General features: G+C 35.1%; 3 protein-coding genes across 5 annotated transcripts in view; 2 read left to right on the forward strand and 1 right to left on the reverse strand.

Moving 5' to 3' along the window:
* The window catches only part of LOC119634244 (putative uncharacterized protein DDB_G0271974), a 20,546-nt gene extending 1,146 nt beyond the window's left edge, over positions 1 to 19,400 (forward strand). Inside the window, exon 2 of the mRNA XM_038028304.1 lies at positions 17,899 to 19,400. Coding sequence (XP_037884232.1) covers positions 17,899 to 18,105 — 207 coding nt within the window. The 3' untranslated portion in view covers positions 18,106 to 19,400. The remainder of the gene's footprint in view (positions 1 to 17,898) is intronic.
* Positions 1 to 20,828, reverse strand: part of LOC119634243 (zinc finger protein ush) — a 197,715-nt gene that overhangs the window by 6,986 nt on the left and 169,901 nt on the right. The gene's annotated exons all lie outside the window — the stretch shown is intronic.
* LOC119634246 (sodium channel protein Nach) lies at positions 8,180 to 14,933 on the forward strand. The gene is made up of 10 exons (XM_038028305.1): positions 8,180 to 9,142; positions 10,180 to 10,277; positions 10,342 to 10,453; positions 10,528 to 10,678; positions 10,737 to 10,882; positions 11,800 to 11,881; positions 11,959 to 12,098; positions 12,167 to 12,309; positions 14,078 to 14,216; positions 14,279 to 14,933. Exons 1-10 carry the CDS (start codon positions 8,991 to 8,993, stop codon positions 14,523 to 14,525), a joined length of 1,410 nt encoding a protein of 469 aa, XP_037884233.1. The 5' UTR covers positions 8,180 to 8,990; the 3' UTR covers positions 14,526 to 14,933.

Raw genomic sequence — 20,828 nt, forward strand, 5'->3', positions numbered from 1 at the left:
ACTTTTGTCGTTGTCGTTGTCGTTGTCGTCGTCGTTAGCCTAGCCTTTAGTGGGCTACGGGCGGCTTCGTAAATGCAATGAAGAATAAAGAAAACAACCAACTGAGCTGAACTTCTCTATCCGGTTATAAGATCTTAACGTTTTGCTAGATTATGTTGAAAAATACAACAACAAAAACGATGTTATGAGAAGGGCGAAGCGAACACTTATGAATTAAAAGTTAATGGCATAAAGGCGAATAATAACAAGTGAAAGAGAGCGAACACGAAAACGAAACGAAATTGAGAAACGGAAAAGAGTTATTTGTAAATCAAAATTATATGGAAGCGATAATCAGATGATTACATGCAACAAACATTTGATCGAGAGGCCTGCATAATACATATGATCCACACACACACACATACACATTATATAAGCCATTGTTTGTTCAGTTTTCCGTTGCATGATGCTTGGATTGTAAAGAAAACTAACCAAATGAATAAATATTGATTATGGGGGAAAGTTCTGCAGTAGACTTTGCCTTACTCCCGTCATAGGATTTCATTGTTATTACTAAGGTATATGTACACTTGACCAAGACTGACATGTGTGACTTTTCCATGTTATGATTATAAACGTGAAACTTTGTTCAAAGAATATTTTCGAAGTTTATCTTTCCATTTCCATATTTCAGCTGCATGGGGAACCAAGTCCAACAGAATATATTTTTCGTTTAGAGCTCGTAAATTTGGATGGTTTCGTCCATAATTTTTTTTAAAAAAGAGTCAGAGAACATTTGTGATCGACTTTTAGCTTGATTAATGATGATGACAAGGCTGCGGCTGATATTTACATGTTTCCAGAATCATGTTCAGTTCATACATTTGGCTCTGCTTTCCAATTGCATTAACAGTACATTTATTCATAAATCGTGAAAAGGTTTTACAAATTTCTTAGCCTCTTTTGCCAACATAACCCTTCTAGTTGACATCAACAAAATTCTATCCAAATCAAATATAACCTCACTTTTGCATTAAATTAAAATCTCTCACATACGTATGGATTAGTAAGCAAAAACTATACCAAGAGTGAGTCTAAATGTTGTTCAACTACCTTTTCCAATTTTAAATTACATTAAAGGTTTATTAAGATTTTTGAAACACTTTTATTATTGATATAAGCCATAATCAATGGCAATCATTTCATCACATATTCTTGGGGCCTAGCGACCAATAGAAGAATATATTACAGCTACATACGTATGTGTACGAGCTATAACGGTTCATTAGATCTTTATTTCATTTGCTGGGTATTGACAATACGACCTCAGTCTCATCTTTGCTCATTTATTCGCATTTTTGTCACTGTTATTGTTTCGTTTGGTGTCTGACCTTCCTAAAGGCAAGATTAAATGATTTATTGAATCCAAGTTTAAACTATGCTTTTGCTCCAGCAAACAAGCGTGTTTGTTAGGGCAGAAAAATGCTGCCGTAATAGGCATTGCGACAGGCCAGCACAATTGCTAGCATTTTCAGTCAAGTAAGGCATCTGGCTCTAGTGCCTTTTAAGCTGAACCATCAGGCAACGTGTAAAGAGAACTTTAGCAACATATAGCTAAGATGTACTACCTTCCCCGCCCCGTTCAGTAGACGTTGTTTATTAATTTTAATTTATTTAAAATTGTTTTTGTTGATGACCTATTCTTGTCTATTCAGAGTCGGGAATTCAGAGTCCGTCTAGTTTTCTTGTGTTCAATGTACAAGCCGCAATTTTGGAAATATTTTAATGGAATTTGGTATACTAATATATTTTGGACCAAGCACAAAAGCATTTCGAAATGGTTCGAAGGATTGAACTACTTTTTCGATCACTTCCTATATGAAGCGTTGTTTTGAGAACTTTTTACATGAATAAATGTAGGATGGTGTAGGATACTTAAAGGTGCGCCTTAACGCTTTTGTTTATTTTAACATGGTCCCTCCTAATTGGAAAGCTTCAGCTTGGTGACTCAAATCGATTATTTAACTCGGAGTGTATACGTCGAGAAGTGTGGCCAGTGCTGCAGAAACGTATAAGGGTACTTTGAATTCTCTTACCTTTCTGTGTTTTCTTTCGTCTAGGAGGAGTGAATGTAAAAAATTAACAAAAAAAAAATACAAAAAAAGACTTTTTTTTTTTTAAAAAACAAAATTTTCGAAGATTTTATTGAATTTCTAAACATAAAACAATCGTAACATGGAAAAACGACAGAATTTTGCAAGTTTTCGATAAATGTATGTACGTAAGCATGTTTGTTTGACAGAAGCGATCGTTAAAATATTTTTACAAGAAAATTTGTGATCAAAGTTTTGTTTTCAGAAATGTGCAATAAAAAACTAACTTCAACTGACATTTGATTTGATACAAAAAAGTTTACACAGAATTTTTTTTGTAACAGAGAAAAAAAATCAACAGAAAGATGTTAAACAAAAGATAGGCGAATAAGTCAAGAATACAAAAAACCATTGCGCACACATTCACACAACTGTTTATATATTTCGATATATATATACAAACAAATAAAATGAATACATAAATACATACTATACATATTCATACTCGTGAATATATAGATTGATATGACAGCTGAGATAAGGTCCCGTAAGAAAGCGACCAGCGAAACTGTAAGACATGCATACTTTTGCATAAGCATATGTAACAATGACAACAACAATAACAAAACCAATAACAACAAATGACAGTTGCATACATATGTTTATTTGTTGTTTGTATTGCGCTACGCTTATAGCTTGTAGCAGCTTTCATATGTTATTTCAGCTGCTCTAGGAGAAAGAGAGCAATTGCTCGCTTTTATCACATGCAGGTCTGCCAGAGATCAGTATTACCAGCATATTTAATGGTTCTTGCTATATGTACATTTCATGAAATCAAAGAGAAGTAATTCTCAGAAATTTTGCAAGCAGAACGAAGGATAAACAAAATAAAAGAAAAACAAACAGAAAATCCATATTGAATCTTGTTATAAGCGTTAACCTGTCAATTTGTTGCTATTGAAATGTCATCTGTTGGTAGCAGCTTTCGATAATGGTTATTGCTACGTTTTGATGGACAATTTTTTACTACTGCTGACTCTCTCTCCTGATTCGTTTGTGCTTACGTTTTGGGTATCGGATTCAACATATGATTGTGTGCGCTTGAAATCTCTCCTTATTTTTTATTACCAATTTTAGTGCCAAGTGATTTTGTGCCGCCTTTTTGAAAAGCCGATAGCCGGGTAAGTAAAAGTTTTTACATACAAAATGAATAAAATTTGCTGGTTAAGCATATCCTATGGCATGCGCGCATGCATACAATTTGACACTGAAACGTGTATCTGCTTAAGCAGAGTTAAGTAGCGCTTAACGAAGCAGTGAGTTGTGTGAAACGGGTAAAACGGGCCATAATGAAAAGGTTTTTCTACACATCTCTACAATTGTTAACTGAATTGAAAATTTATCTTAAATTATTTATGAAGAACTTTTAACTTTTTAAGAACCGATCTCAATTTGACAAGATCAAGTCTTGGTTAATCGGATCGTTTTTCAATCCCTAAAAATGGAAGTGAGAAAGCGGAGCTAAAGCGGATTTGTACTCTCCATACTATTGATGATGATTTCATGCACTAATTGCATTGTTTTAGGGGAGAGATGGCATGTGGCGACGTCTGCTTGAAACCAGATGTCGTTCACATCAATATCATCCAATATAGACGGAAATAACTGAGCTAGCGAGCACACGTAAAACTCGATGCCTGACCATCATCGCTTTCAGGAATGGTTTCAGCTCAAAAACGTCACCAAACAGTGGTACCTTCGTTTTTCGACACACACACACACACATCACATGTACATATGCTGTGAAGCTCAAATGAGGCAATCGCGACGATTAACGAAGTCATCAAGGTGACTATATTTTTTACGAAATTTGCGAGATGTCGTCGCCTTACTCCCATTATTTTTGAAATATGATTTAACAACGAAAATGTGTTGCTTTCTCGTGTAATGCTTCAGTTTTACTAACCCTAGGCTGCCGATTGCAAGATTTGGCGGCAAGTTCAAATTTTGCGTAAATTTTGGTACACCCTTCATAATACTTGTAAGCAAACTTGTTATATTAAGTAAAGACGTTCCGCCTGAGTGGCCATAGGCGAGGAATCTCCACTAGCAACTCAATGGTCGCGGGTTCGCATCTCAAGTGCGGTAGAGTTTTTAATAAAAAAGCCGATAGCCTTAGACGTTAGTACTGTTAAGAGTTTAGTCTTAGAATTCATTTCTCTGAGAGAAACTAATAATAATAATAATAATAAATAAAGACGAATTATGTTTACAATGTAACTTTTATTTATTTAGGAAAAATCTCATCATTTTTCTATAGAAAATTTTCACTGACAGTTATGAACACATCTGACGAACATAAAATTTTTTTTTTTTAAAAATTTTTCATTTACGGATATATATGTAGTTCTTCCTTGGATTTTTTTTTCATACATACGTACTTATATGTATGTAAACCATACGGTTAAATACATAGAAGTGCACATGTTCTTGCTTTGTAAATACTTCCTACACTTTGACGTTTGTCATCCCACGAAATCTTTAAAAGAATGTTGGCTTACGCAAGTAGTCAAATAGCTGCTACTTCTGTCACGTTAACGGAGACATCAATGTCTGCAGTGAATGAATGCCATTTCTACTTTACAAGTAGTCTTAGGATTCTAGGTAAACCGCCAACAGCTTGTGGCCTTACTGAAATTGCATTTATACAAAGACAGTTTGATGGGCAGTTCATTGGTGCGGCGCTATTGGATTGTTCTTCCATTCCAGTAAAACAACAGCAATCTTCACATACGTTCAAAAAATTGAACGGTTTCCCATCTAAAGAATCAGAGTCAACATTGAAGGAACAGTTATGTATCCGCAAAAAACGGCAAAGAGAGAAGAACTGCCGCTACCGTCGAAGGAAATTGCAGCGATGTCTACGGACTTAAGACAGTCGGGCATGTTGGCAGAATGGCAGAAATGATGCGAAGATGGCTTGGAAGAAAGGAGGACTTAGGGGGAAACACGGCGAACTCAGTTTCTTCCTAACTCAATATTTCACTGTTCATGGAAATTTCTCGAGTTAGCCGTACTGTTTCAACTTACGATATCATGGTAAATGCGAGCTGCACCAACCCATAAGCGACGATGGGCAGCATACTGTGTTGCGTCAGAAAGCCACTTTTCAGACTTCTGGAAATAAAACTTACGCCATATGGTACCATGTTAGCGATCGCGTAAATAGACAACGAAAGATGGAAGAATTTCACCGGTTATGGGCAAGTTGGCCTTCGATATAAAGCCAAACGAAGACGACAAGCGAAAATCTAATCTTAGAGGAGGACGGGAAAGGTCGGATGATATACTGAGGTAATGCGGGATGGCTTTGATCCCAGTGTAGGGCCATTAGTTAGCTGCTGCCACTACGTTCGAAATTAAAAATAGGCAGACAAGCTTCAGAAAATGATCCTGAATCGATCGGTATAATAAAAGGTGGATGTATTTTAGGTCCTTCCAGCTGTTGCATACGTCCATATAAACTTAATACGGCCTTATACCCCAAATAGTGCCGTGTGTAAGAGAGATCCTTGTTCTACAAAAGGCAGTCGACATAAAAATATGGTAATGATATATATATAAAAGTGTGCATTTTGTTAAGTTTATAAACTAACTTAACTTTTCAATAAAAATAATCGCCGATGTGCTCGCGAAATGCATGAAATGTTTTCATTCGTAATTGGCTGCTGTGAACATTGAAGACGCAATTCATTGCCCTGTACTTGCATTAGTTTTCTAATATTTTTATTTTTAAACAGAAATCAAAGCAAAATAAGCAGATATTGTAGTAAAAAAAATTATTTAATAGACGTTTCGCCAACGAGGTTAAAAGAAATGAATAAAGTCATCGAAACAATCATTCCGCTTGGAATTTTTTGCTTATAATTACGATAAAAGGAATTATTCAAGTAATTCGTTGCTTTACTTGCGCTACATCAGTTACACTAAAAATTTATACTAAGTTTGTATGCATGTATGACAACAATAAAGGAATTCGGCATAGGTCTAACTTTTATTAAGCCAATCCGAATCTGTCTGTCGTGTCCGTTCATTTAATGTCTGTCCAAAGTATGGGTGGCAAATTTCAAGATATTCGGACAATATTTGATACACTGACGTGCTTTACTCTAAAGGCAAATCTAATTGCGAACGATTTGAATTGGAGAATTTCCAGTGGAGAATTCTTGGACACACCTCTTCACACCTTCTCTTTTCAATAAGCTGATACATGGAAAAGACATTCTAAGTTTCAAAATTTCTAAACATAAATCGCTTAGTAATTGAAATTTGGATTGGATGCTTCCCCTCTTTAAATCCTCTCTTATATAACCGTCTCGATAGAAAGTTAACCTCTATGTGTTGAAAAGGTATAGTTTTTAATATGCACGAAATTTGGAACACATGACCGATCCCCATCCCATGTGAGGAGCTCTGTTGCTCTTACAAGCCAACAAAAATGTAATTTTAGTATGTTACGGCGGATAGAAATGAAGAGCATTAATAAAGTCAAGGAAATTAGTTATGCTCCTGTCACTGTGTAAAGGCAGCCACGAAAAGTACGCTCTTGCCTCTAAGCAGAGAATAATTGTTATACCGTCCACCGATGGATTTTGCCGAAACGTTTGCAATCCCGAGAATCAGCATCAAATTCTAAACCGATGTGAGTAAATACATCTGTTCCTCAGCCTGTTTGACCATCTGCCCATCTGCGTAGATTCTGCGTTAAACATTCTCTTGATCCTAAAAATGCAAAAATCGGCTTCAAATTTGTCACGAAGATTGGAAGTTTTTCCCCGCAGGAAAACAGTGAAAATCGGTTGAAGGACACGCCTAAGGACCCACGTAAACTAAGGGCATTTCTGCTTTTCAAAAGGAATAACAAGTTGCATAAACTACAGCAGATAACAAATTTGATTGTATATTTTACAGCATCTGAACCAAAATGAGAAAAATTTACCACGCCTATCTAATATATAATAGTGCAGCAATATTTAATTGTTTTCCACTACCCTTATAACGCGCAGAAGCAACCTTGAGAAGCTCCATAAAGTATACACATTCTTGGACAGTTTCAAATTCTGAGCATGAGCTCGGCAATCCATCTGTCCGTCTGGCAAAGCTCGCAGTATCTATCGTAAACATACTTCGGTTCGGTGAAGATATCTCCAATAAGTTGTACCTTAGGAATTTGGGTTGGGAGCCGCTTTTCTCTTTGTCTCCTTATGAAAATAGGTATCCTTACCGTCACTAGAGAAACGTAGATTCATTCTTGGTGTCTCCTTTCCCATTAAAATTAATTGATGGTGAGATAAGCTTTAATATCGCTAACGGCTTATTTAGGCACTTTATGTTCATTAAGCTAAGTCAACGTACATATGATTATGAGCTGTTTAATCCGTTTAGAGTAGAGCTTGCAAAAACCTCAACGATGCCTATCGCGTAATCGCAATATCGGATTCTTTGAAGTCGATCAAAACAACTTTGCTTAATACGCTCGATCTGCTTATGTCGTATTTAAACTAACTTTAAATCTTAACATCTCATTATGATTCGAAAATTAACTGGTGTTGTTCACTGTATCGGTTGTCAAACTTTCGCGTGTTTGCGATGGCTTAGAGGTTCACTTGCAATATGCTTTTGTACTGGGTGTGCCTCTGTGCTGGTTTGTGAACATGCTTTTTTTTCTTTATTTTTGTTTTCGTTTTTTTTTTTTCCTTCTTATTTATTTATGCATGAATTATTATCTTTACTACTCCTTATATACTTTATGCTTGCTTTTAATATTAATTAGTATAAGATTTACTTCTAAGAGTTAATTGAATTCGACTGTTCACTTGTTTTAGTTAAATTTCATGTGTATGTAAAAAATAATGTGAAAATACAAGCCTACAACACTCGCACACCCATACAGCAACAACTGTGAACATATTTGCAATCCGTGTTTTTTCCTTGTTGCTTATGTAACACAACACATACCCTGTATAAAAATCCACTTTTATTCTGAAAATAAAAAAAAATCAACCACGCCTCCCCGACATTATAAGGCATGAAAATTTACTTCTTTTCTTTTGCTTAGTCGACGATGGGTATAAAAGATTCGGTCACGATCGAATGTGAATTTTTTACTCTTCCCGTATATTTGCGAAGCATAAAAAAGAAAGTGTACTATGTCTAGAGTTGAGTGTTAAATTTGATCAGAAGAAGACGAAGAAGTCATCGTGGACGAGATCTTTACGTTGGTCTTAATTGTTAGCATTTAAAGTAGATCTTATCATATTCAATGGCTTCGATGTGTGAAGATATTTGGGACACTGTTCAACTGTTAGTCCGCAAAAGAATCAAGTCAAGTCTCAATAAATTTATACGATTTTCTTATATTCTGACAATCGCAAAAAACAAAGAATGCCTACAGTTAAGTGTACATACAGTTTCGGTATAATTTCGCAGATCAAATTTGAAGGTAGATGGTAAAGCGTCCGTCTATAAAACCAATACATTCTACGACATGTTGAATAAATTTATCATAGTCATCTATAAATTTGATGCCAACAAAATCCCGATCGATGAGTTGACAGACATACAATTCAATAAAACTTTGTCATCATAGTGCATATGTTAGTAGTGATGGGTGTCTAAAATTCAACCTAAAACGAGTATAAGTTTCGTGCCTATCCTTGCTTAGTACTATCACGGAAGCAATTAAAAGCTTGCTTAACAACGAAATGCTTTTATAATTTTCAACAGCTAGTTATCCTGATATGATATTTTATACATATGTGATTCAGAAGCAAATAACGAGTCAAGGCTTCTAATAGACTCTTCGGTCATAGAACAGAATTTTTCAATATATACAACATATATATACATACACCGATGAAACTGGGAAACTTGAAACGACGTGATTTTATAGATAATGCGGTCATCTTTCGACGCAGCCTTATATATCAGACGAAGGAGTTTTTTGAAAATTCCACTTTGCATGGCGTGCGTTACATAGCGGAGACTGGCCGGCCGACAATAGAAAAGTAAAGGAATTGCAAAAGTTGACAAGTGAAGTGCTTAACGATTTTCTTTATATGCCGTTCACTAAACAACCGGAGCACATTAACTTTCTTGATTCGTTCTTCCCTCTTATGAGTGGGCTTTTCACTCCATTCGCTCCATTTTCATTCACTTCAACCTTTCATCATTTTTACCTAAATCTAACAACTAACGAGTAAAAGGATTTGGAAATTTTTCAAAATTCTCGGTTTCCCCCCACTGCGCCTAATTCTCGCTTCTGATAGTGAACCCGAGAAGCGATGTTGTGAAATAATTAAAACTAATAATAAATCAGAGAAATGAAACACAGAAGTGCAGAAAGTGAAATGAACGGCTGTTAGTGGAAATTCGTGGATGATAATAAGAAATTTACAGGCGACGGCCTCGCCCTGGAAAATTGTCTTTTCTTAAACTGTACAGCATTTGTGGTGTGCGGTTATGTTAAGTTTGTCGGGACTTGAGTTAGACCCAACTTTCAATGTAGCGATCGATTCAGAAAGTAGTCGTGAAGCTTGTCTGTCCGTCTGCCCGTCTGCCTGTCTTGTATTTAATTGCAACAGGCCCCAATTTGAGATATTTCGATGGTGATTTGGTACACTGGCGTGTTTCGACCCACGGATGAACGCTGTTGAAAATGGTTGGGACTGGGCGACTTTTTAGATCCCATCTCTTATCAGATCTTATTTTGAAAAGTTCGTATATGAATAAATGTATTAAGCGGTATGACGTAGGGCATTGATGAATCCTGTCTCACTATAATAATGAATCTTTGAAAGCCGTTAACACAGTTTTCTATCTACGACGTCTTGTGTGAACTGCCATAAAATTGGCGAAATTATTTACTAACTGCGGCTCGAATACAAACTAATTTTTATGCTTTCCGTGCAGATGATCTCGTTTGACTTTGGTGTACGGAGTAAATAAAACGATAAGCACTTCACCTATACTTCATAGTTTACTTTACATTACGAAATTTAGATTAAAAGGTAAAATTTATTTACTTATTTTTCTTTTTTAATAGATTTATGTGGTTCTGTTTTACGGCTATTGGAACAGTAATTGCTTTGGTGATTATAATGAGTTTATGGGAGAAATTTCAAACGAATCCCACTATAACAGGTGAAATTACTACTGAAAACTATATTCAACAATAAAAATGTGATTGTGTGTGTATTTCTTAAAGGTTTGGATACCGATTTTCATAATCAAAATGTAATCTTCCCTACAACGGTAGTTTGTCCAGTGGAAGCTTGGGATCATAACAAAACGTATAATTTCGTGTATAATACTTTAGCGTAATTATTTGACTTTTTATTTAACTCAAATTATAATTTATTTCCGTATATGAAATTTTTGTACTTCTTTAAAGGAACTACGAGGAATCGGCGGCCAATCGCATTGTACCCTTTTTGGAAAGTTTACCAAATTTAAATTTCGAAAATCTTCATAAAACGGTAGCACTTGGCATATTAATAGGAAATGAATTGAATGGACGGACATTAAGGCAATGGGCTTTTCAGGCAATCTAGTCATCAATAAATTAAACAATGAAAAATTTCTTTATAAATTTCTTTTCAGGTTACATTGCGATGTGAAGACACACTGGCGGAATGCAAATTTCGCGATGAGTACTTTGAATGTTGTAAACAATTCTTGCCGATTTATACCGAACATGGTTTCTGCTATGCCTTTAACAGTCGTTTTTATTCGAAGGAAGATTCTGAGTAAGTTCGACTTTGATTTTCGAAATCACTCCTTGTGAGAAAAGTATTTGTTAAGTTTGTGCGGATGTATGCAACATCTAGAAGGATTTGAGATAGACCGACCCATCGTTATATCACCGAGAAAGTAATTCCGAATCGATATAAGCTTGTCTGTCCGTCTTGCTTTCTCGATGTGTTTGCCTCAGTACCTTAAAAATGCTTTACCAAGTTTAAATTTTCTTGCCCATTATCTTATTGTTGTAAAATGAAAGGGAAAACAAAAGAAAAAGTTTAATTATTTCGACGTTACAATTTTCCTCGCACATTTTTCATTTCTTCACAGAAGCATTGCTCTCTGCTTTTGTTTCATTCAACGGTGTTGATGAAGAATTTTTGTTTGGAATGCTTTTAAACGAACTTGTATACTTTCCAAAGACATCTATTTTCATATCTGTATTAGGTGAGCTAGATATCAACAGAAAGGACATAAGGTTGAAGCTTCGTAGCAGGTATTCGTTTAAGCCAGGAAGTCTTTTCAGATCGCTTCAGATCGCTTGAAGAAACGCCCGAAATTTTAAGGAAAACTTTCTTTCAAGTTATTAGTTTTGTTCATAAATTCTAGAAGGTCCAAAGCATCTATTTAAGCCAATAAAAACAAAAAAAAAAATTTGTTATCCGAAAAACGTACAATGCTATTGCACCTGGAAGCAGAAAGCGAAAGAAATCAGAAAGTGATTGTCAAGTGGTTTGCAATCTATTGACATAATGAAAGTTGGATCTAACTCGAGTCCTTCTGCGTGTTGTATACATCATCCTCACAATCTTACGCTACTTCCACTCGCTATGTAGGGTGCAAATATTTCATTCAAAATATTTTATTATTTATTATATAACTAATGATAATCCTCTCTTTTCTTTCTTACTTTCTTTCGTTGAAGTTTAAAAACAGAAGTTCAATACGATTTATACGAAACTGATAAAAAATGGGCGTTACTATTTGAACTTAATGTTAAGGCTGATGTATGTTCATCAAAGTGAATCCAGATTATTCGGTTATTGATTCTTGAGTTATTTTTTCTTTTCATCAATTGCCGCAGATTTATGTGTTTTCGAATGAAGATTATTTCGGTAAAGAATTTAATCCACAAGTTACTTGGGATCTCGACCAGTTTGTTGAAGTGCGCATATCTAAAAAGAGCACCTATACTACAGATGAATCTCGCCAGTTGTCCATAAGGTGAAGAATATTTTGATGTTCGTTCATAACGATTTAAGTCACATTTAAAACGATTGCGATATTTGCAGCCAACGTAAATGCATATTCTATGATGAAGTTAAACTTCAATATTTCCCCGATGACTATACATTTTCGTCATGCATGAAAGAGTGTCGCATGAGAAACGCAATAAAATTATGCAAATGTTTGCCACCCTTCTATAGACCGACACGTAAGTACATTTAAGATATATTAATTACCTACTTGGGGAACTCTGTCCCTTTCTCGTTTACTATATGTAAAGCCTATGTTTTGTTTACTTCACAGCAACATGTTTGTTATTTTTCGTCCAAGATGAAATGGAAGAAATTTGCTTAGGGTTTTGTTAACTAGAGGGGTGTTGACGTTAATACGCGAAGTAACCATTCAGTGTTAGTAAATATTAGGGGTACCCATAAGTACTCCATTATTTTGAAAGAGTTTATTATGCCTTCTGCGCAGTTCGGTACTAATGGTCGAAGACAAAACATCTATCCGTTTGAAATGTACAAACTATTCTAAGAGGTATAATTCTTTCTTTGCAACTTTGCCATATAATGTCGATGCCCGTACCTTATGCGGAATTTATTGTCACGATAACAGTAAGGCAGATTTGCGATGTTTAGTTAGATGCATTGAACGTCTACAAGCGTCAAGTATTGATTCGGACAGTTTGTTGTTGCTGATTATGACCTCTCTCCACAGGTCTCCAAGTGGACGAATTTGATATGCTTGGTGTACAAGAATTGTCAAGAAGCCTTGGTTGCGTGTCATTAAGCAGACATCTAGGACGAAATTGAAAACTGAAAACGACTATAGGGACCCTTTTAGGAATATGGATACACCATTAATTATCTGAGACTAACAAGAATATTCTTTAGTCAATCTGTATTGATGTCCAAGTGTGGAAAGAGAGTTACTGGAGATGAGAGGCTTTCTGCAAATCAATTCAAAATGTTAACCCTTAAATCAAGCTTATAAAGTAGATGAACCCTTGATTTCTACAAGTGGGAGATTGAAAATCTGCAGAAAAGAAGGCCAACAGTCCTCGATGAAATTGGATAATAAAAAAAATGAAGAACCAAGAAGCGAAAACATGAAACTATGACGGACGGCGGCCTTACAGTTATTCAGATATCGATCGGACTAGAAGTGGTCAAAAAAACTAGCCATCAAATAATGCGGCTGCTGAGTGGAACAAAGGAAATTAAGGCGGACAGACAGAGAGGCAAGCTTAGAATCCTTTTCTGAATCGATCTGTGTAAGAAAAGTCGGGTACACCCTAAGTACTAAGGACAAAATTTGTTTACCTGTAGGTCCCCTTTTTATTTGTACTACATTTCTTATTATCCGTGATAGCCCCCAAGTTCTTGACGAAAGTGATCTTCGACTTTTTAAGCTCGATTTTTTCTTTTATATTTTTAGAGTTCATTTAATACAATTAATAAAAAGATGTTTTTTTTTTAATTTTTTCAGATGGTCTTCGAAAATATTCGTAGACCAAGTTTTAATTTAATATCTCTTATAGATCGTTAGTTAAAGTTTTCTAGCAATTGTGGCAATTGTGTGTTTGTGTTTGTTGCTACACCTGTTTATGTGTGTGTTATGAACTGCTACTATTAACTACTATGAACTGTAAGCTAAAGGTTCTTGTCTGTTGCGTATGGGGTTTAGGGCTACGCGTGTCTATCTTTAAACTTTCTCTGCAGTCATATAATCGTTTTTATGTCAGTTGTGATCTTCTCTGCAAATTGGTGTGACGGTGAACATTTCAAGAGTGTATCACTATAACATATATTGTTTGCGAATTCCCTGATACGTGTTTCTACATCATTTCTTTGCGCGTGTGATTAAAAGTGCAACTTTTTTATTTATGAAAATTATCGATAATTTCTTTAACTGCTAACTAATTAATAATCCTTACTGTAGAAGAATAGTAAAATGAAAATTCTTAATTTCAGCGGATCTCAGATATTGCGATATTAAGGAACTGAGTTGCTTAGAGAAACATAAACAAAACATTACACGCAACAAGGATTGCCGGCACTGTGAACTTGGTTGCTCTAAAACTGTTTATAATATTGAAAAATTAATGAAAAGGTAAAATTATATAATTAATTTTGCTTAAGTAAAATAGTAAACATTAATTTTTGGTACTTCAGTACTGAAAATCCTGCATATCATGGCGTATTAGTTGAGTTTCTTACTTGGCCGATAATTCGTTATAAACGTGAAGTACTTTTCGGTTGGGTGGATCTGCTGGTATCGTTCGGTGGTATAGCCGGTTTATTTTTAGGATTCTCTTTGTTATCCGGTGTGGAAATTATCTATTATTTCACCATAAGAGCTTGCTGCATGGTTTATAAGAATCGAGTAAGATTTTCCAAAAACAGAAAAAATTTTTATTAAAAATTTATTACACTTTCCTGCTATTTCGACGAACACAGCAAGAATTAATTGAAACGGAAGAAAAAATACGTAATAAACCGCCAGCACCGATTAATATGAAGTTAAGCACCCAAGCGTATAACAGACAACAAGTTATCTCGAAAATTGATAAGCCTAGCAATGTCCAAGAAATTTCAGTAATAGAAAGCAAACTGAGTTATGATAAGCCACCGAATTACAATGAGGCAACCTCGTCAAGACGTCGACCTGATAAGGTATAAATAATCGTTCATATATAGCATAATATTTTAAAATGTTTTTCCTATGATTTATTCTACATGTAGAGTAATCTTAAATATCCTAAGGCCACGTTTAAGGCTAAACAAGCTTTACCCAGCTTTGGTAATGGAAACAGCACTACTTGGCAGTATGGTCAATATTTACCCTAAACTCAACTTTAATTAAAGATGCACTATACAAATAAAATAGAATGTAAATGCAAAGGAAATTTGTTTTTTAAAGAACATTCAACTGAACTTGTAAAAAAACACATTTTTATACCTTACGTCACTTATGATGCAAAAGCATATTAAGTTTATGCGAGCGTTTACAGTATCCAGACGGGATTGAGGCAGATCCACCTTTTAGTACATCAATCGAGTCAAAATCACTTTACGATTCGATGCAAACTTGTCTATCCAACTGTCCGTCTTAAGTTTTTGTACTCAGCCTGTAGACGGCAATTTTCCGGACATTTTGATGATATTTAGTAAACTAAAGCCTTTGGAGCACTTTTTCGATCGTTTCCCATATAACGCCTTTTTTTGAAAGCCGATATATAAATAACTATACGATGGCATAAAGCATTTAACGGTGGCCGGTGGCCCACCATTGCCTTTTTACTCGCCTCATCTTTCTCTTAATTTAAACTACGTTTTCTGGCCAACAGAGGGAGACGGAGAGAAGGAGACAGGGCATTCGGAGTTGAAAGTATATAACAAGAAAGCTTAAGAATATTTTTACAATAAGAGATAGTACCGATACCGTATGGTCTAGGGGTTAGGACGTCAGGCAAATGCTCTGAAGGCCCGGGTTCGATTCCCGGTACGGTTGGCAAAAAACATTTTTATACTTTCTTACACATGTACATGTAGGTAGATTTAAAAAATTCTTTTACGTCTCTCGCGTGTATATTTATTGATTAATAAATATCATTTAGCAATGAATGACTAGGTGGTAGTAGGTACACTACATATCTGACGGGCTGTGTGTATGTTGTTAATATGTCAGAAAAGCGTTACGCTTTTGCATTGACAACAAGTATTGCATAGATCCGTACATGTTAGGGCATAGAAAGTCAGTCAGTAAAGCATTTACACAGGATAGGGGGGCGTGTATTTGCGTTGTCTTAAGATAGTCTCACCTTCCGCGACGCAGCAGTAGAGTAGTGTGTCCAGCAAAAATATCTTTGATTTTTCTCTACAGCATTGGTATTCAATGGAAATTTGTATGTACTGTGACTGTTGAAATTCCAAACTCAATGTGTAACCGCGCAGCCATCATCAATAGAGTCTCTCAATATTTTGAACTCTGTGTTTTAACGCACTTGAAATCGAAAACACCGTAAACCAAAAAAGACATAGAGCGGTTTTAGTTTAGCTAAGAACAAGTTTCAAGCCAAAGTGAGTGCTTGACTTTTAATAGGTCTACTATACTATATATATAAGTATTCCACCAAAAATTGTCATCACACGAACAACACAAAACTGTGCTAAGTTATATTTTCAGCGATACGCCAAATAGGAGTCTATTTGTTCTAAGCTTCCAATTTATTAATCTACGTGAGCATAAATATCATTATCTTTTTCTACCCTCAACAACTTGTGCTACAAGTGTATATTAAGTTTGTCCACTTGACTTGAGATAGGCTCACTTTTCGTTATACCGATCGAATCAGAATCGAATCTAAGCTTGTCTGTCCGCCTGAGCGTCTTGTTCCTTTGTGTTCAAGTTGCGAGCGAGGAAAGTTTTGAGATATTTTGATGAAATTTTGTACATTAACAGGTTTCGGCTCAAAGACGAAGGCTATTAAAAATGGTTAGTATCGGGGCATTGTTTTGACCACAATTCCATATAACGCATCATTTTGAAAGCTCGTTTTATATAACGAAGTTGTTATATGAAATAGTAGATGTAGAATATGTAAGAGATGACCGTGATCCACTAAAGTCTGTTTACTTATTTATCCAAAGAGTTTGACGTGAGCAAAAGAAACACTAGTCAAGGTGCGGAAATAATCGACGACGATCTGGAAGTGGTAGCGAATACGATCATTTGTTTCGTTGTTCTTTAAAAAAAAATTTAGTAAAAAATGCAAGTCGTCGTCTTTCTCAAATTCTGTATATGCTCTGTGAAAAAACAATAACAACTTTTATGACTTTAACTAATTAATTGTGTTGTGTCATTATTTCGTGCTTAAAGTCTTAGTATGGAAGGAAAATTTTTGTTCACTATGGGATAGTGGATTTATAAATGTATGTCCTAATTTATCCATGTGTAAGTATTTTGATATGCAATCATTTAAAGGAATCTAAGGCCGCGCTTGATCGCCTAGTTTTTTAAAAGATTCTCATCCCCTTTCACTTATTCATGAATTCATTAATCAAATCATTTCGAAACAATAAAAATACGAATCTTTTGCTCTGGCTGCTGTGATGATAACAACATATTCAGTGTAGAATATGAAAATAACATAGCAATAGAATTGTATCGTCTCTGAAGTGGTTAATTAAAGTAGTAAAAGCGTATCATAAATTCGGATAAAAATGTGTAAACATTTTCGGAGAAGAGGGAATACAATCAGTAGCACTAAAAGCGAGTAATTGAGAATCGCTTTAGAGCTATTATATGCTGACTACTTTAATCTATTTAAAGCATTCAAGTGAACAATCTTGAAGTGGAGCGTATTTGTATTCACATGTAATATAATTGTATCAAGATTGTTAACATTTTTTCTAGTTTTTTTTTTTTTTTTTTTAAATGTTTAATTGAGTATACAAGTCTTAACCTTTTTTTTTTTTTTCTTTTGTTTGACTAAACAAGAAGAATAAGTATATCAGATATAATATTTAGTTCTAAATTAATTAAGTCGAAAGCTTAAGTCGATGTTGTCGTTGAGTACTTCTTTCTACTTTTGATGTACATACATAATGATAGCAATTGCAACTGTTAAATTGTTAACATTAGTTGATGATATGCTAGAAGCAACACGCTTTACTTAGTTAATTGATTCACGATTGATGATTTATGTTAGTGCTCCACCTTTTCGGTAAACATATATTTCATGTACACACAACTCAAATCACATCAAAAAAATCTTGACATTAGCAACGCATCATCGTCATCGTCATCGTCATCGTCATCATCATCATCATCATCATCATCATCATCATCATCATTACCGTCATCGACGTTGTCATCGAAAGCATTACACTATCGCTGTATTCGTCCTCGTACCCAACAATCAACAATAGCAAGAACGCCAACAACAACAACAACAACAACAACAATAAGAACGACGATGAAAACATCACTTCATTAAAACATCAATAGCAGCATGCAGTTCTTTTTTTTCTTCTTCTTCTCTTTTTTGTTTTTTTTGTTTTTTGCTCTCTCCCGGTGTTTTTGCATAAAAATCACTTAATATTATAATGGGCAGACATCATGTTCACAGCATTTTTTCACTTCATCAACACCAATTGGAAAAACATACACAAACACAAACGTACAACAACTGAGGTGAATCAAAAGTGATCATAGCATGAGTTGAATGAAGTTTGGTTGCAGAAAAGTCAAGTAATATGAAACACACAGGAGCGCATTTGTTCAATTGTATTTTTATTTTTATTTTGCGACGCGGCATAATGTAGAAGAAAAATGCAACAATATCAACGCAAAGCACACACGACAAACTGCTGAGCATAGCAGACACAAAGCATTTTATTGTTATTTTCTTGTCAGTCAGGTAATTTTCGGCATAATGCTTTTTAATATGCTACGGCGTGCTATATACACAAAAGCATTTTTACACATGTATGTATGTATTATATATTTGAACATATGTACGTGCATGTAGTTTATAGGTATACAAGACAACGGACAAATGTATGAAGCGACGTTAAATACAAGCGCCAACAACTAACTAACTTCAACCGCCAGCAAACCTATTTAGGCGTAACCCTTATAAAACAAAAAGAACAAAAAATAAAAAAAAAGGAAAAAATAACAACGAAACAAAAAGCACGAAGAAACCGATCAACGCGCGATCCAATGTCAGCAAAAAGAAAAGAAATAAAACAAAAAAAAAACAAAAAAAAAACAAACTACAGAACTTAAAGCAAAATTGAACACACACAAATACATATAAAACACTTTCAAGCCTTTGAATGGAGATTTGTTCGTTGTTGTTTGGTGGCTTGTTTAACTTTATTGAGATCCTTTTTGTTTTGCGTTGTTATTGTATGTTAACGCGCGGGCCAGCGTACACTTTGTTGGTGGTATGGTCTGGTTGCAATGTTTATTGTGCCACCAAAAGAGTTGGGCATAAATGCGGCCGCAACTAAAGCTTTAATGTCTGGCATATATATGTGCGGCTACATGTGTGCATGCGTTTTATGTTCAAGTTTTCTTGGCCTAATTGGTGGGTAATGACGTGCCTTGCTGGGACTTTCTCAATGCCTCTCCCAGTCTCTCTTTCTTTCATGCAACTTTTCGGTATGCGATGCATGCAAGTTAATGTATAATAGCATTGTATGTATACGTATGCATGCATGCATGTGTGCGTGTGCGGTCCCATGCTTATAAAAGCGTTTAACAAGTTTTATTAGTGCTTTCAACGTGTTAAAAAAAAAAACACACAAACACTTACAAATTCTGTATGGAACGTGCGTCTTGTTAGCAATTTAACTAAACGTTTTCTTCGTTTCGTTTCTTTTTTTTTTTTTTTGTTTTCGTTACTTATTGTTGTTCTTACTTCTTTCTTGTGTGTGTGTGTGTGTGTGTGTGATCAATTTTAGTGCATCAAAGTTTGGCTCAGTGGTTACGGGTGAATCCATTTGCAAAGCCAACAAGTGATACTGTTCACAGCTCATAATTACCAACCGTTGCCTACGGTTACACGCGCAGCTTCCACATCGCCATGCTTTCGAAAACACCTTTGGTGGTCGTAAATCATACGCTATTGTCACACACTAATTTTATTATAGACCCTATAATGCAGCAAGTAAAATTTTGATATTTTTTTTTCACTTTGCTTTCAATATGGACTCAATTTGTTTTGTTGACGATGAATATGTCTCGCAAAACCTTTTCGCTTATTAGAATTTATTTTAGTTCTCTGAGGATGATATAAAAACTGTTGTAAACTTTACACATTTTTTTTTTTGAAAGTTTGAAACTATTGGGTAGTCGCAGTAATGATGCTGCCATTGTTTATGGTCTAAAAATTATTTTTGAAAAGCTTAACAGATTTTAGAAGATAAGTGACATTTTGTTTGCAATGGTGTGTGGATAGGCTTTCTTTCTTTTTGCACTCTACATCACTTCTGGTACAAGGATATATTACGTTTGTGAGTATGTAGTATCTGAAAAAATTTGGGATAGACGTGTCTTTTATTATACTTATTAGGAAAGCTTGTTTGTCCGTCTGTGCTACTTGATCAACACGTGGGTCGCAGTTTGTGAGATATTTTGATAAAATTTGGCACACGGGTGTGCTTCGGTTCAACGGCGGATTCCATTGAGAATCAGGCAGCTTTTTTGAACATTTTCCCCATAAAGCCTTGATTTGAAAAGTTGTTATATTATTGAATAACTGATGTATGGTAAATAAAGGTGGGCAATGGCCCACTATAATGTTTTCACTTGTTTTACTTATCCGTTGAGATGGGACTAATTGTACGCAGTCAAACAAATCTATGTATTGATGTCTCCCCAATAGCTAAAGGACAAAAGGAAAAATTTGTAATTCAGTCTCCAAATCGTCTTCCTTAACCGTTTGAGTCCCAGCGCGATTGCGCTGCTTGGGATTCTTCGACAGTGTTTTTTCAATACCGTCTGGGTTTTTTCGACATAAACTCTGAACAGCGCAATCGCGCTGCTTGGGATTCTTCGACAGTGTTTTTCCAATACCGTCTGGGACTCAAACGGTTAAGACTTTGTTCGTAAAAATTATAATAAAATATTAAAGTTATAAAGTTTACGCATTATCGCATAGCGAAGATTGAATAAATTTCCAAAAAAAATTTTTTTTTTTTTTAATATAAC

Source organism: Glossina fuscipes, unplaced genomic scaffold (assembly GCF_014805625.2).
Source record: "Glossina fuscipes isolate IAEA_lab_2018 unplaced genomic scaffold, Yale_Gfus_2 2, whole genome shotgun sequence".
In the NCBI taxonomy this organism is placed as follows: Eukaryota; Metazoa; Arthropoda; class Insecta; order Diptera; family Glossinidae; genus Glossina; species Glossina fuscipes.